General features: G+C 35.2%; 1 protein-coding gene across 4 annotated transcripts in view; it reads right to left on the minus strand.

Annotated features, from left to right (window-relative positions):
• Nucleotides 1–16,673, minus strand: part of Rbm41 (RNA binding motif protein 41) — a 52,529-nt gene that overhangs the window by 3,403 nt on the left and 32,453 nt on the right. For 3 of the 4 annotated variants that reach the window (XM_004658964.2, XM_045140940.1, XM_045140943.1), the window contains 2 exons: nucleotides 10,233–10,636; nucleotides 1,366–1,513 (listed from right to left, as the gene is read on the minus strand). In XM_004658964.2, coding sequence (XP_004659021.1) covers nucleotides 1,366–1,513; nucleotides 10,233–10,636 — 552 coding nt within the window. The remainder of the gene's footprint in view (nucleotides 1–1,365; nucleotides 1,514–10,232; nucleotides 10,637–16,673) is intronic. The other variant, XM_045140942.1, reaches the window with a different exon arrangement.

The following is a 16,673-nucleotide window of genomic DNA, read 5'->3' on the forward strand; positions in this document are numbered from 1 at the left end:
TGATATATTCTTGTATTCTGTTTGCCAATATTTTGTTGAGAATTTTTGCATCTATGTTCATGAGGGAGATTGGTTTGTAATTTTCTTTTTTTGTTCTATCTTTGCCTAGTTTTGGTATCAGGGTGATGCTGGCTTCATAGTAGGAATTTGGTAGAATTCCTTCTTTTTCTGTTTCCTGGAAAAGCTTGAGAAGCAATGGTTTTAGCTCTTCCTTGAAGGTCTGGTAAAATCCAGCAGTGAATCCATCTGGGCCTGGGCTTTTTTTAGTTGGGAGATTGATAACTGTTCAGATCTCTATGCTTGTTATAGATCTATTTAATTGATTAATCTCATCTTGATTTAATTTAGGTAGGTCATATAAATCAAGGAAATCATCCATTTCTTTCAGATTTTCATACTTTATGGCTTTTATAGTATGTCCCTATGATTTTTTGAATTTCTCTGAAATCTGTTGTGATGTTACCTTTTTCATCTCTAATTTTATTAATTCAAAGATATAACAAAGAAATACTAAAGAAGTATAAGGTATTCATATTTAAATACAACCTCTATCATAGATAGGGATTACAGATATTATGATAAACAAAATTTTAAAAATGGTTACACAAATAAAGGATACTTTGCATTTTTCTTTTATTGTTAGAATTATTGCTGGAATCCTTATTGAAGTAACTAAGTTTACTTATAGAAATACAGAAAATTCATGTATGAGCATATGCAGGATATAAGGAATATTTGATTTATGGGTCTCAGATCCTCAGATTAAGAAATAAGGCCAGGGTAGATTATGGCCAAAGGTTTATAGAATCCTATGTAGGTAATGTTATATTGAACATATTTTATCTCAGATATACTACATATTTTCAAATTTTCTTACACTTTGATTAGAATACAAGCCATGTATTAATATGTAAGTGATATTCTAAAGAAAACATCATCCATTAATTATGAATTAATATTGAATTAGTTCATATCTTCAAGTCATGTGGTCTTAAAGAATAGGGCACAAGGCAAGTACATATGTTCTGCTCAGAAAACCAGTATATTAGCTAATGAATAATCAAATATAAGTTGAACTAGAAATACTATTGTCAGACAAAATAAAAGAAATATATATTGGTAGGGTAAGAAGGACATGCCAAAGCTATGGATTTGAATACACTGGGGTAAGTTATGTATGCAGTGCTTCAGAAAAGAGAAAGGAGATGAAGGAGGATATCGAAACATTGAAAACATATTTTCCTTATTCTCCTCTTTCTCATGTGCTTCAGCTCAAACAAGGGCTGTATCTAAATTAGAGAGGTTACAGTAGTCTCCAGTGAATTGATGTTGCAACTGTGTAATTATCTAGATGAAAATACTCACTGGGAAAGGTGATGAATGCTTGTCCCCTCATTCGTCCAGTCATCATTTGAAATTGAATAGGAGGTCCTTTTCTTTCTTGGAATCGAGCGAATAATGAGATGAGATCATTTTCAGTCACCCGAGGACTAAGATTCTTTAGGTATAACACCTAATATAATTGAAGATCAACAGAAATATCACCTGAGGAAGGTAAAGTAACTCTTACATTATATTTTGATTAGTTTCAAACAGAGATGGTAACTTGATTTTTCATCTAATTTTATTCTCTTCAGAAACTGTCAAGCTATAAGGATTTGAAATAAACTGACAAGGTCAGGAAGAACAGAGAGAGACAGCAATAGCAATAATATTCTTGAAAGTTAGGATAAGTAGGTAGTAATCACACTCAGGAAAGCTGAATATTAAACATACAGTGGGGAAAAGCCAACAACTCACCTGATCTTTACTTAAGAATCTTCAAACGTCAGGTGCAGTGGCATGTACCTATACTTCTAGCAACTAGGGAAGCTGAGTTGGGAGGACAGAAGCCAGTCTAGGCCCCATAGTGAGGATAAATAAAAAAAAAAAATGAAGCTTCTCTAACTAAAGGTGACAGCTGCACTAATCTATGGACATAATCTCAAATATTTAGAGTGCAACTTAATGGACACAGCACATCCATTTATACAAACAACAATAGAGGCTTCCATCCTAGGCTTTTCACTAAGTTTTGAGTACCAGGCATGAATTTCCTCCCATGGAGCAGGCCTCAAGTTCAATAAGTAACAGTTGGTTACCCCCTTAACAGCCATGCCACTAGTGCACCCAGTAGGCACATCTTGTCTGGTGGGTCATTTGTGTAACCTGCAGTATCCACTACTGGGTAATACTGTTGATTACTTTGCCTCAAGCTCAGTTTCAGCATGATTTCTCAGTATTCTGCAAAAGAAGCAAGTAGTGTCTTCAGCAATACAGTCTGAGAATCTATTTCTGGTGGGGAACCAAAAGCATTGGAAATAACCTGTATAGTTTGAGGGAATTCAAAGGCCTCAATGACCAACAACTTACTGGGAGGTATCCCACCACTAACACTGGGATTTTCCTACAATAATCAAAGGCTTTTTGGGGCAGCATTATCTACCCATATAAGGTACTTCTGGAATGTCCTTGGACATAACATGGCTACTGCAGTCATAATCTCACAACTGTCACCTGCACAGCATTAGGGCCATCAACACTCTGCCATGGATGGTGGATGGGGGCATTAAGACCTCATTCCTCCCACACGAGTTATAGGCAGTTAATGGTTGCTGGGAGAGTGGGAGACATTTTCTGTGGTGGTGTAACCACTGCAAATTACATGTGTTCTGGTAAATAAATCCCCAATCATGCTCATGTAGACAACCCTAATTTAATTTAGTGGGACACATACATATATGTACCCTCATTGGTACACACACACACACACACACACACACACACACACACACACACGACTTCAAAGTAGAAAAAGGACTAGTTGGGAAGAAGGGCTTGTATGGAAGGGGGCATGGAGTGAATATAAGTATTGAGAGGGGGTGTTCATCAAAATACATTATATATATGTATAAAAATTGTCAGCTGTGTGTGGCGGTGCACACTTTAATCCCAGCACTTGGGAGGCAGAGGTAGGAGGATCACCATGAGTTCAAGGCCACCCTGAGACTACAGTGAATTCCAGGGCAGCTTGGGCTAGTGTGAAACCCTACTTAACAAAACAAAACAAAACAAAAAACTGTCAATAAAGGAGATGAAATCTCAAATGGTCTGAGTATTGATATCTCCAGGTGACTAGAAATAGGTATGGAGGGATAAGGTAAAAATGAGGATGGCAGATTGAAGGTTGTTTAAAAATGAATTTGATCTTTACCTTCCTCCACAATTTGCTACTGGGTAAGAAGAACTCAACAATCCTGGTAGAATACTGGAGGTTTACTATCAAAACCTGAGGTATGCCTATGTGGTTGAAGTCATACATACTGCTGCTGTAATAAAGGTTACTAAAAAAGAATGCATACAAAATACTGGGACCTTCCAGGACTTTACCACAAGTTGGCTACTAGAATGCTGGTAGTATCCTCTCAAGAAAGCATTAAAAACATTCTCCCCTAGGGAAATTGATGTCTCCAAGAGAGAGAAAAATGACAGGGAATGGGAGATTTCTCTAGCAAGTGGCCCATTCACATCACCCCTTTTTAAAAAGGCTATTTTATTTCTCAATGTAATTTTCTCCTAGAGAGTTGTTCTCTTAACAGTTCTTGTTTTGAATTTATGTGGGTATGTGCACATTATAGTGTGCATGTGGAGGCCTGACAACGTTGAGGTATTTGTCTTTTCTCTCCTTGAGATAGGTTCCCTTGTTTTGTTGCTGCATGCTCTAGTACAGCTGACTCATGAGTTCTGGATTCTCCTTCTTTGCCTTTCATTTATGTAGGAATGATAGGATTATAGAAGCATACAGAACCACTGTGTCTGGTTTAAGTGGTTGCTAGGAACTTGAACTCAGGCTGGTAGGCTTGAATACAAGCACTTTCAACCACTGAGCCTTCTCCCCAGACCCTATTTGTTGTTGTTGTTGTTGTTTGGAGACAAGACACAATCTCACTATGTAACCCAAACTGGCTTAGAATTCCAATCCTTCTAATCGAGCTTCCCAAATGCTTGGATTATATCATTATCAACTTAAGGGAAAGTCCAAAGCCCACAAAGACCATTCATGTTCTAAGAGTTTCTAAACAGCTTTATCATCCTTATTCATAAATCTGATTATCAGGCATTTGACAAAACTGTCTAATGTGAAAGAACAGAAAAAAAAAACAATAGAAAAGAGCAAATGAGAGAAAACAGACCATAGAGGGAGGAAAAATTTTTAAAAAAATAACACCTTCAGAAAAGAAAATATTTTATTACTTACAATTGGAATGTTATTACAAATTTTAGTAGCAAAAAAGAACAGTGACATGTTACTTAACATGTCATTATCAATGTAAAATGCACTATGTTTATCATCTATCTATCTATTGCAAATAACACATGAAGAAAATACACAGAAGAAAATGAGAATCAAATTTCCACAAATGGATAAAGAAAAAGTGAAATATACATAGAATAATATTCAGTCTTTAAAAAATGAAAACCTGGGCTGGAGAGATGGCTTAGCAGTTAAGGCACTTGCCTGCAAAGCCTGAGGATACGTTTGACTCTCCAGATCCCACATAAACACACAAGGTGATGCAAGCACACCCAAGGTGCCACACATGTCTGGAGTTTGATTACAGCAGCTAGAGGCCCTGGTGCTCCAATCCCCCCCCTTTCTCTCTCTCTCTTTTTCTCATAAAAGGGCCAGTCTGTTAGACTAGCCTCCAAAGAAAGATTAAAAACTAGAATCCTACAATATACTAGGACATAGACAAATTTTTAGGACTATATACTTACATGAAATAAAGACAAGTCACAGGAAGACAAACATTACATGATTCCCTTATATAAAGCATCTTAAGTAGTCAAGTTGATCAAATAAATAGGAGAATGGGAGTTAACAGGGTTGGGAGGGAAAAGATGGGGAGCTGATTTTCCATGAATATAATGTTCCAGTTATGCTAGTTGAAAAACATTCTATAAAACTGCTAAATAATGCTGTGTTCAAAGTCAATAATATGGTTTTATATATCTAAAAGTTTTTAAGGAAAGCAGATCCAATGTGTTAAACACAAAACAAAAATAATAGAAAAGCAAAAGGAAATGTTACAATACAAAAAGGATGAAAGACAAAAAAAAGATAACAAGTTATATTATATTTAGCTTAAAGACAATGGGGAAGAATTAAAACTAAAATAGGAAAAGTAGATAGCCAGAAATAGGAGTCCCCTAAATGACATATCCAGTATGCATAGGTACATTCTACATTGTTAACAAGTAGTAGACACCTTGTCTCTAGACCAACCATAGACAGGAACATGTAAAAACAGATCCTAAACTTTTCACCAATCAAGAAAGCTCCATACTGTCTATTCCTTTTGTAAGCAAGTGCCTTTAACCAGTGAGCTACCATTCCAGCTCAGACTAATCCTTTTGATACAGACTTTTTTTTTTTTTTAATAAAAAGGGACAGGCATTGGAGAAATGGCTCAGCAGTTAAGATACTTGTCTGCAAAGCCTAATGACCTGGATTCAATTCGCCCGTATCTACTAAAGCCAGATGCACAAAATGACACATGCATCCAGAGTTCATTTGCTCATTCTCATTCCTTTATTCTCTCTGTTCTTGAAAATAAATAAGTAAATAAAAATATTTTTTTAAAAAATTAAAAGGGTCAGGCTGGAGGGATGGCTTAGCAGTTAAGGCATTTGCCTGCAAAGCCAAAGGACCCAGGTTTGATTCCCCAGGACCCACATTATCCAGAAGCACAAGGTGGCACATGCATCTGGATTTCATTTGGAGTGGCTGGAGGCCCTGGCACAGCCATCCTCTCTCTCTGTCAAATAAATAAATAAATAAATATATTTTGAAAAAAACATTAAAAGTGTCAGCCTTCAGGATGGGAGATATGACATAGGATCAATATATAAAATATAGAAAGAACTAAAACAAAAAGCACCCCTAAGCATCCAAAAAGTGAACCTAATCCAAAAGTGGGCTATGAGAGCTTTACCCCCTCCTGCCTTCCCATAAGCAGGTACTCTTCACACTATTTCCTCTTTCTTCCTCTTAAACTCATAAAATTTCTCTATACTGTTTTTTAAGTGGGCTGTGCAGCCATTATTGAAATCAGTGTGCAGATTTCTCAAAAAGCTAGAAACAGGTCTACTATATGACCTAGCTACACTACTAATGGACACATACCTGAAGTACTCTACACTGTACTTCAGAGATACTTGCTCAGCCATGTCTATTACTGCTCTACTCACAACAGCTAGGTTATGGAGCCATCCTAGATGCTGACCAACTAATGAATGAGTTATGGAGATGTAGACATGTAGTCTGTGGTGGTTTGATTCAGGTGTCTCCCATAAATTTAGGTGTTTTGAATGCTATGGTCCCAGCTGATGGAGTTTTGGAAATTAATGCCTCCTGGAGGCAGTGTTATTGTTGGAATGGGCTTATGGGTATTATAGCCAGTTTCCCCTTGCTAGTGTTTGGCACACTCTCCTGTTGCTATGGTCCACCTTATGTTGGCCAAGTAGCGATGTCCACCCTCTGCTCATGCCATCATTCTCCCTTGCCATCGTGGAATTTCCCCCTCAAGGCTTTAAGCCAACATAAACCTATTTTTTTTCCCACAAGCTGCTCTTGGTCGGGTGATTTCTACCAGCAGTGCGAACCTGACTATAACAGTAAAATGGTATTATCTTTACCTTTCTAATCTGTGTACCTTCAATTTACTTTTCTTGTCTTATTATATGGGTAGTATTTCCAGTATACCATATTAAAAGGAACAGAGAGAATAGTCTTACCATGTTGCTAACAAAGGGGAAATGTACTCAGTTTTTTTTTAACACCAACTATAATGTTTAGGATAACACACTTAATGCTTCTACTCCCTGTTTTCAATTTTCATGAAGCATGAATGGACACTAAGACTTTATAAACTTTTTTCTACATTACTTGTAATTATCACAATATTTCTTCTGTAGTCTACTTATATGGTAGATTTCACTAATTGATTTTTACATGGGCATTTTATAAATTATATTTTAAATTAATATATTTATTCAGTATAATATTTATAAATTATAAGTTTTATCATTTGTAACATAATTTAAAAATTATAATTATTTGAGTATTTGGGCCAAAGCCCTAGTTATTTTTATGCATTAATAGATTTTCTAATAGATTTCTACCTGGATTTTCTAATATCTTAATTTTTTTCATTAGACTATTTCAGTTAAGTTTTAATTTTTCTAACATTTAACATTTTTGCTTCTATGATAAAGGAAGATATTATGCTGTAATTTTCTTTTATTATAGTATATTCATCTGGTTTTGGTGAGGCTTACCTTATAAAATGGTTATTATTTTATGTGACTTTTGACCCTCTCTTTTCATATTAATTATAATTCTTTTCATAATTTTGTATTTGTCATCTTAGTTGAAGATATGTATATCCTATCTCACTGTAATTTCATTCCTAAGTATGCCACTAGAACCAACATTTCCCGGGAAATTGTTAGACATGAAATTTTCATACATATAGACTCACAAATTCCTATAGATTCCTAAATTCTAGAGTCAAAGGCCAGTAGCATTCTGTGTTTCAATAATTACTTATTTTGGTATATTGATATATGAGAACTATTATAATAAAGTGATATAGTGCCAAAAATTGTTGAGACCTACAGGATATTTTTTATAAATCTGTGTAGCCTATACATACCTCTCTCTTACTCTCTTCTCTCTGTCCCCCTCTAACACATATACATATACAAAATAAACATTAAGGAACAGAAACTATTCTAGCTATATGAAATGTACCTTTATCTGATCTATATCTGCTCTGCTCTACCTTACTCCACTCCACCCCACTCCACTCCATTATTGTCTTGTCTTGTCTTCTCTTCTCTTGTTTTGTCTTGTCTTCTCTTCTCATTTATTCTATTCTATTCTATTCTATTCTGTTCTATTCTATTCTATTCTATTCTATTCTATTCTATTCTATTCTATTCTATTCTATTCTATTCTATTCTATTCTTTCACAAACTGTGCTTGTTGCACCTATGAATTGTAAGTTCAATTTAAAAAGATATGAGAGGAACTCTTGTACATCTGCAAGAAGAGATAACAACAAGCAAGATCTATTGGTTTAAGCCTGCTATCCCAGCTAATTGGAAGGTTGAGGCAGGAGAATTACAAATTAAAGGTTAATCTAAGCAGTTTAGTAAAACTGTATCTCAAAATAAAAAGCAAAAGAGAGCTTGGAAATACAGCTCAGTGGTGGAGTGTTTATCTCACATTCCTGACCTATAGGTTCAATCCCTTGTACTGAACAAATGATACATATACAATAATGTTTGCTACATACTTATATTTTTAGTAATAGCAAAATGGAAAGCACAAACCTTCAAAAATATGGACAAATTAATTATGGAGTATTTCTATAATGGAATACTAAATATTTCATTGTACCATCAGAAATAAAAATTTAAAACATTGGGTATATTCACTCAAATTAGCATAAAATATGTAGAAATATGACATCATCTATATAATTTAAAATGTATAAAATCATATTTATGGAGTAGGATATACCTTGGCTTGTGGTGGGATTATGTCTTGAAAAACCTCTTTATTATTTACTACTCAAACTATTGTAAGCTGAAAATGCATTTAATACACTTAATCGGTGGAACACTGTAGCTTAGCAACACAGTACTCTAGAAAGTATGTGGTTTCCCCCCATGATTGCATGGTTGACTGGGAGCTGCAGGTTATAATGGCTGCACAGTACCATACTACCATATTCATATTGGACTCTGAGGGAAAAAGAATCAAAATTCAAAGAAGTTTCTTTTTTAAATTTTAGTTTTTATTTATATATTTATTTGAGAGAAAGAAAACAAAACTGGCACAACAGGGCCTTCAGCCACTGCAAACGAACTCCAGATGCATGTGCCACATGTGCATCTGGCTTACATGGGTCATACGGAGTGGGACCTGAGTTCTTTGGCTTTGCAGTGCCATAACCACTAAGCCATCTCTCCAACCCCAAAGTACAGTTAAGGCACTTGCCAGCCAAGTCCAAGGACTCATATTCAAATCTCTAGGTCCCATGTAAGCCAGATGCATAATGACCCAAGGGTGCAAGGCCACACATGTGCACAAGGGGTACATACAACTGGAGTTCAATTACAGTGGCTGGATGCCCTAGTTTGTCAATCCTCTGCGCACCCCCCACCCACCCCACATACAAAAAAAGGCCAGTCTGTTGGGCTTATCTAAAAAAAAAAAATAAGCCAATGTAGAAGCTATTAGGACTTTATAAATATGGATAACTAGCAGCACAGGCATTTCCTAGTTCATGAAATTTCAGTATACCAGTAATATTTCATAGTAAAATGAAAACAAAAATCAAGATACCCTTGAATGAATAGTGGAAAGATATGTTTGAATATTCTTGCATCCATTTTGCTTTTCAAATTAGGGACACTCATAAGCTTGTTTTTTTTTTTTTCTATGAGAAACAATAAAGTAATGCTTTATGGGTTTATTATTATTTCTTTTTGCTAATATGGTAATTAAAACTTTCAATTCCAGATGTAACGCATGGTATGAATATGAAATAATGATGTGCTAAATAAAATAAGAATTATATACAAGTTACTTGGTCCCAGGTAATAGTTAACCCCTAAAGCCAGGTGTTCAAATGTTTTATAATTCTAGAGGCACCATGGCTACCAGCTTTGACAGTTTTTTGAATACTACTAGATTTCTCCTCTAGAAACTTGTAGAAGCTTCTCACTTTGATTGTTGTTCCATAATTAGTTGGTCAATTATGTATTTTCTTAATCCAGATGCACCAGGGCTACTAGCTATAGTGATCCTATAAATACTACTTGATTATTACAAGCCTAGAAAATTGGAGATTACTTTTCTTTCTGTGAGTATAAGGTAGTCTCATTAAGATTCCTTTAAAATTCTCAGTGTAGGTTAGGATCTAGGTAAGCACAAAGAACACCATAGGAAATATGTTAGTATATAGTATGCAGAAAATGAATGGCCAGGTCAAGGACAAACAGAATCAGTGTCTATGTCATGATCACTGGTATAATCAAAGCTAATTTAAAAGGTTTGCTTTAAATAGAGATAAATAAAAGTGAAAACAACCCATGTTGTTTCTTGACTTTGCCTATACCTTGTTTGGTTCCCCTGGATTATATGAAGAAAACATAGGAATTTTTCGGATCTCTTCCTCTGACAAACGATTTCTCTGGATCTCATCTTCTGGGACAAATTCTATAGGCTGCGTCAGCTTCTTAGGCCCAGTACAACACTGCTCAGGTGAAAATTCAATAATTTTTGCCACATGGAGACTGGGATTTTGACCCTGTGCTGCCTGTTTTCCCTTGTCTTGGAGTAATGATGGATTCTCAGCTGTGCCACTATCACCCACTGATGTAGCTGAGACCAGTGAGTGGGAAGCAAAGGGTTCACCTCTCATAAGTTGGAACTCTTCAAGACGTTTTTTCATTATCATCTCGTGGTAAAAACTTTCCAGGTTGTTCACAGGATCACCTTTGTTCTTCTTTGGGGGTTCATCTGGATCAAGACAAAGAGATAGGGAAGTTCTACAAAGCCTACCAGTATAACCTTTAGTAAATTAATAAAAAAAAAAATCCTGGATTTCAGATAGAGAAATTCTTTTGAGAAAAGTCTTCACAACTTATAACAAATGTGTGTGTTTGTGTGTGTGTGTGTGTGTGTGTGTGTGTGTGTGTGTCTGTGTATGTGTGTATTTTTTAAGATAGAGCATATCAAGTAAGGCCACAATATTTCAAGGAAAATGAGGCACCTAGGAAATCTGAAGATCATAGTGCGTTTTTAACTAAGAATATTTGAAAAATATAACCAGTATAGCATTATTCACACCTAGCAATTTAATAATTGCTAGGTAGATCCTAAGTGTATATTTTAGTTGCCTTGACTGCTTCAAGTATTTTTTTATGCTTGGTTATTTAATCTGGTTCTAAATGAATTTTTGGTTGTTGTAATCCTTAAATATTTTATTATAATAGAGTGTCCCTTCCTTCCCCTTCCTCTATCTTGGGTTCTTCCCCATCCAAAGACATTAGATTACCTTTATTTGTTTTATGAACAAATGATGCCATTAACTTGCTCCTAAATGCCATTTCTTGGCTGCTAAATTTAATCTAATAATACATAGCTACTGGTCACACCCGTTTATTTAATTTTTTTTAACAATATGATTATATTTACCCCACTCTCACCTATTCATTATTATATTTTGTTTCTACAGTTTATATAAACTCCACAATACAGTTATTTTTATTTTAAGTTACCAAGAATCTTTTGATTATATTTAACCCCCCAACACATGTGTGTATATATAGATAAGGAAATTTTGTAAAAGGACTTTAAATTTAACCCAGATAATAAACATGCTTTTGTTCTTCATCATTTCCCAAATGGATCAAGTCATCTTTAAGCTATATTTTCCACTGATGTAGCATTAAAAAACCATTTTCTGAGTCAGACTTAGCACATTTTAAATGCTAATCAGACATATGCTGCTTTTGGATACCATATTAAACAGAACAGATAGAGACCCTTTAAAGTGTTCCAGAAATTTGCATTAAATGGTGCTGGTCTCAATGCCTGGTTAGATTTATGTACAATGTTTTACGCAAGAATCTCTCATATATAAATGTGTATTGTACAATGTCACAAGCACATAATGCCCAGTGGCCTCATTTTTAAGAGATGCTGAAATTAGTGAGTTCAGATGATGTTCATCTCATTCCTCCATTATTGAGTTCTCCCATTCATCTTTTACCTAATGAGCTTTATAACCACTGATGATTATTGCTTATATTTATTAATTTATTAGAAGTTACAAAGTAGGATTTACTTAATTATATTATCTCTTTTGTATTTTGATCTGAAATCTGTAATGAACTTACCATCATCAATTAGTTTCTCTAAATACAATTTACACAGGAAATGCAGAATAAGTGCTTGATTCTTTGCCATTCTGTATTGGTTATGAGAGGAATGAGTTACTACTATATAAATATCTACTGGTGACTAGCAGTTACTTTTAGTGTAATTATGAAATCAGGTATTTGCAGATATTATATGTGTTTCAATCGAATACAGCAATTATTTTGGGTAGTGGTCAACTTGTACCTTTTAGAACTAGTAGGAGTAACTTAAAATCACTTTCTATATTTTATGTTTAACAAAGTAGCCCAGGCTTATCAGTACATTTTGTAACTGAAATCTGGAATATTTCTCCCTAGTTTATTTTAATGTAACGTGGTACTTGGAATGCAGTGTGTTGTTAGGTACATTCATTGGTGTTGAGTGGATATTTCTTCTCATCCTTTAAAGTAAGACCAATCTAGGTAGGTAATTTTATGGAAGTAAAATCAATTTCTAGTTCATAGTAGCATTTCCAATTCAAATTTAATATTACAACATTTTATTTTTTACTTTAACTCTTACTTTAGACTTGTTTCTCTTATATGCATAAGTGATCAGATTTGTTCTTTTTGCAGTGTAAGGGATCAATATCAGTGCGACTTGCCTCCCAGTCAAGTGTTCTATCACTGAGTGACATTCCCAATTCCTCAAATTCTAATATTATTAAAATGGTTTATTAGCTTCTACTTATAATACACTTATATAATTTTAAAATTTCAAAAACAATATTACTTTCAGCAATAAAACTATTAAATACAGTTTTATAATTTTTGCAGTTTCTTGGCCCATAGAATATTCTTGTTGATTTTATTTTTATTTATTTGACAGAAACAGAGATAGAGGCAGAGAGAGAGAGCATAGGCATACCAGGGCCTCCATCCATTGCAAATGAACTCCAGATGTGTGCGCCCCTTGTCCATGTGGCTAACATGGGTCCTGAGGAAGTGAGCTTTGAACCTGGGTCCTCAGGCTTTACAGACAAGTGCTTAACTGCTAAGCCATCTCTCCAGCCCCCCCCAATAGAATATTCTTCATTAGGAATACATAAATATTACTTTAAAGTCACTATAATTAATTATTTATCTGTGTGCTTATACTACCAACTTTGTTTATCATTAGGTTTATTTGCTTTGGGCTGTTTTTAAATTCTACATATTTCTACTCTCCTGCTTTTATGTGATGCTGAGTATTGAAGCCAGGAGTTAGTGAAAGCTAAGCAGGCAATTAATTATGAGCTATGTCCCCCAGCCCTTTTTCCTTTCTTGATTAAAATTCTTAATTAAATTTTTAATTATGTAGAACATTTACATGGCTATAAACTGAAAACTATTATAGAGTATCTCTTGTAAGTATAACCTCAGACTCTGTCCCCTATATCCATTCCCTTCCTTTATTAAAATAATATTTCTATTAAGTCTGGATTTAAGGTTCTGATGTTTATTTTTGAAAATATAAGCAAGTAGGCGCGCGCACACACACACACACACACACACACACACACACACACATACACACACACACATATATATGTAAAATTCATTAGTTATACTTTTCTCCTATAGAAAGATGACTTACTGCAGACGCTGTTATACAACTTACTTTTTGGATTAAACAATATATCCTATAGGAAATCCCATATTAATATATAAAGCTATTCTTCTTACAGTTATATATTATTCTCCTATTGTGCATACAGAAGTTTATTTAACTACTCTCATACTGATAAGCATTGGTCTTCTATCTAGTCTTAGGTTGTTATGAATAATGCCCTGAAAAATAGGTTGAATATATGGCAATTTATATTTTTCAAGAATATATTTGAAGTGCATTATACATGGTAAGAAATGACATTGCTGAGAAGAGCAAATGCATATGTAAGTTTTCTACATAAATTTCACACTTGTAAGAGTTGTACTAGTCTATATTTCCACCAGCAAACCTAAAAGCATTTAGAGAAATGTTTCTTAAGATACAATAATCATAGCCATTAGGGAATTGGCTTATTCAACTTCATTAACATTAGGAATTTCTGATCATCAAAAATGTCATAAAGAGACTGACAGAACAGAGAATAAGAAAATATATTTATATATAACTACTAGAAAATTTGAATCCAAAATACATAAAACCATATATGTCAATAAGAAAAAGATGGGAGGGCTGGAGAGATGGCTTAGCGGTTAAGCGCTTGCCTGTGAAGCCTAAGGACCCCGGTTCGAGGCTTGGTTCCCCAGGTCCCACGTTAGCCAGATGCACAAGGGGGCGCACGCGTCTGGAGTTCGTTTGCAGAGGCTGGAAGCCCTGGCGCGCCCATTCTCTCTCTCTCCCTCTATCTGTCTTTCTCTCTGTGTCTGTCACTCTCAAATAAAAAAATAATTAATTAAAAAATTTTTTTAAAAAAAAAGAAAAAGATGGGAAACCACTAGGAAGATGAGCACAATGCTGAAGAATGTGCAATAAAAGAGGAAAAACACATAGCTAATAAATACATGAAACTACATTTAAATTCAAGAAAATGTACGGTAAAAGAAAAGGGGGGAGGAATAGAAAGGGAGAGAGAATGAAGGAGGGAAAGAGAGGGAGAGGGAAGGAGGGAAGGAAATACAAAAAGGAAGAAGGGACAGAGGGAAACAGAGAGAGGAAGAGAAGAAGGGAAAGAGAATGAAAGAAAATGATGATTTATATCTAGGCCTTAGATTTGAAATTCAGTACTAGGCCTGTCACAGTGAAGTCCATATCATTGCCAGAAGGTCAATACCTGTACCCTAAATCAAGGGATATGCATTAGGACAGGAGGCACAAATTTCCTCAACAATCCCACCTTCAACAGGAAGCATAAATGATGTGGACTTTCCCAAGGAAATAATACTAGGTGAGTGAAACATCACAATAGGGTAATACTAAGGTCTTTCATCTCTAAACCTGCCTGTTGTAGCTTTGATATTTAACTCAGTGATAAATTGCTAGTCAAGGGCTGGAGAGATGTCTTAGTGATTAAGGTATTTGCCTGTAAAGCCAAAGGACCTCAGTTCGATTCCCCAGGACCCATGTAAGCCAGATGCACAAAGGGGCACCTGTGTCTGGAATACCTTTGCAGTGGCTGGAGGCCCTGGTGTGCCCATTCTCTCCCCCCCACCTCTTTCTCTCTCTCTAATAAATAAATAAAATATATTTAAAATTTTTAGTCAAAATTACCAAGAAAATAGACAAAATTCTTAATATTATGAATTAGGGGGAATGATATAGATTAGGAACAAGTTTTTTTCTTTTTTTTTCCTGACAGGTAGGTAGGGACTCGCCCACAGAAACAAAAATGCTACTTGTACTACATTGGAAGGACTAGAAAAGCATTTTCATCCAAGATGGCTGTACCTCCTAGTACCTTCTCAGCAACAATTTCCTGCTTCCCCAAATTTGCAGGCTTAGCCCTTGTGGGTGGGCTTTCTTAAGTTAGTGTTCATATTGGGCCCACCAGCCAATCAGGACCTTCCCTATATACCTGAATCTGGTGATGAGACTAATTCTAATTGGATGTCTGATTTAAAAAAACAATGAAGCTGAAACACATGTGTAGGCCTCTCTTCCTCCCTTCTTCCTTTCCTCTAGAAGCTTGTGAAAAAAATTATTGCCTGGTCTCTTCTTCTCTACTTCCTTACTGGGAGGGGAGGAATTCCTTTTTCCCATTATTCTGCTATCATGTGCCCACAAGATTATTAATAAATTTTCATAACTTATAAAAATTATTAAAGAGAAAGCATCACTACTCATAGAAATGCAAAGTGATCATGTAGAAATTTATGAATAACTACCCAAAAAATAGAAAATATATATTAATTCCCAAACTAATAGAAATATTTGAATTACCAAAACAGATTCAAGAAAGACAATGACTAAATAAATTTATAACAAGAGAATGAATTAGTAATCAGCCAACTACCCTCAAAGAAAAACCTGAGTTAGTCAATACTTAAATAATACCAATACACTTTTGGGAAAAAAATGAAGAGGAAAAAATTTTCAATTCTTGTTGTTAGTACTATAATAACACTAAAGCTTAACAAAGATTTCTGAATAAAGTTACAGACCAAGGTCCTTTGTGACTGTGATGGTCTGAATCAGGTACACCCCATAAACTTAAGTGTTCTGAATGTTTGGTTCCCAGCTCAAGGCAATTTGGGAGGTGGAGCCCTGGTGGAAGAGGTATGTTCCTGAGGGTGGCCTTGAGGTTTATTAGCTACTAGCTTACCAGTGTTAGTTGGCCTATTCTGCTGCTGTTTTCTACCTGCTGTGGCAGAGGTGATGCCCAGTCTCTGCTCATGCAATGATTTTTCCTGCCATCATGCAGCTTCACCTACAGACTGCAAGCCAAAATTGAATGAAAAACTTTCCTCCCAATAGCTAGTTTTGCTTGAGGCTCTGTCTCAGCATTGAGACTACAATGGAAAATTGGTACCAGGAGAAGGGGAGTTGCTGTTACAAACTTGACTTGTACCTTTTGGCCTTTTGGAACTGATTTGCAGGAAGAATGTGGAAGAATTTGAAATGTTGGACTAAAAGAAATGTTGCAATGCTCTAAGTAGAACTCGATAGGCCATTGTGTTGAGCGATGAAAGATCTAAGCACAGAAAGAACT

This window comes from Jaculus jaculus, chromosome X (assembly GCF_020740685.1).
Source record: "Jaculus jaculus isolate mJacJac1 chromosome X, mJacJac1.mat.Y.cur, whole genome shotgun sequence".
NCBI lineage: Eukaryota > Metazoa > Chordata > Mammalia > Rodentia > Dipodidae > Jaculus > Jaculus jaculus.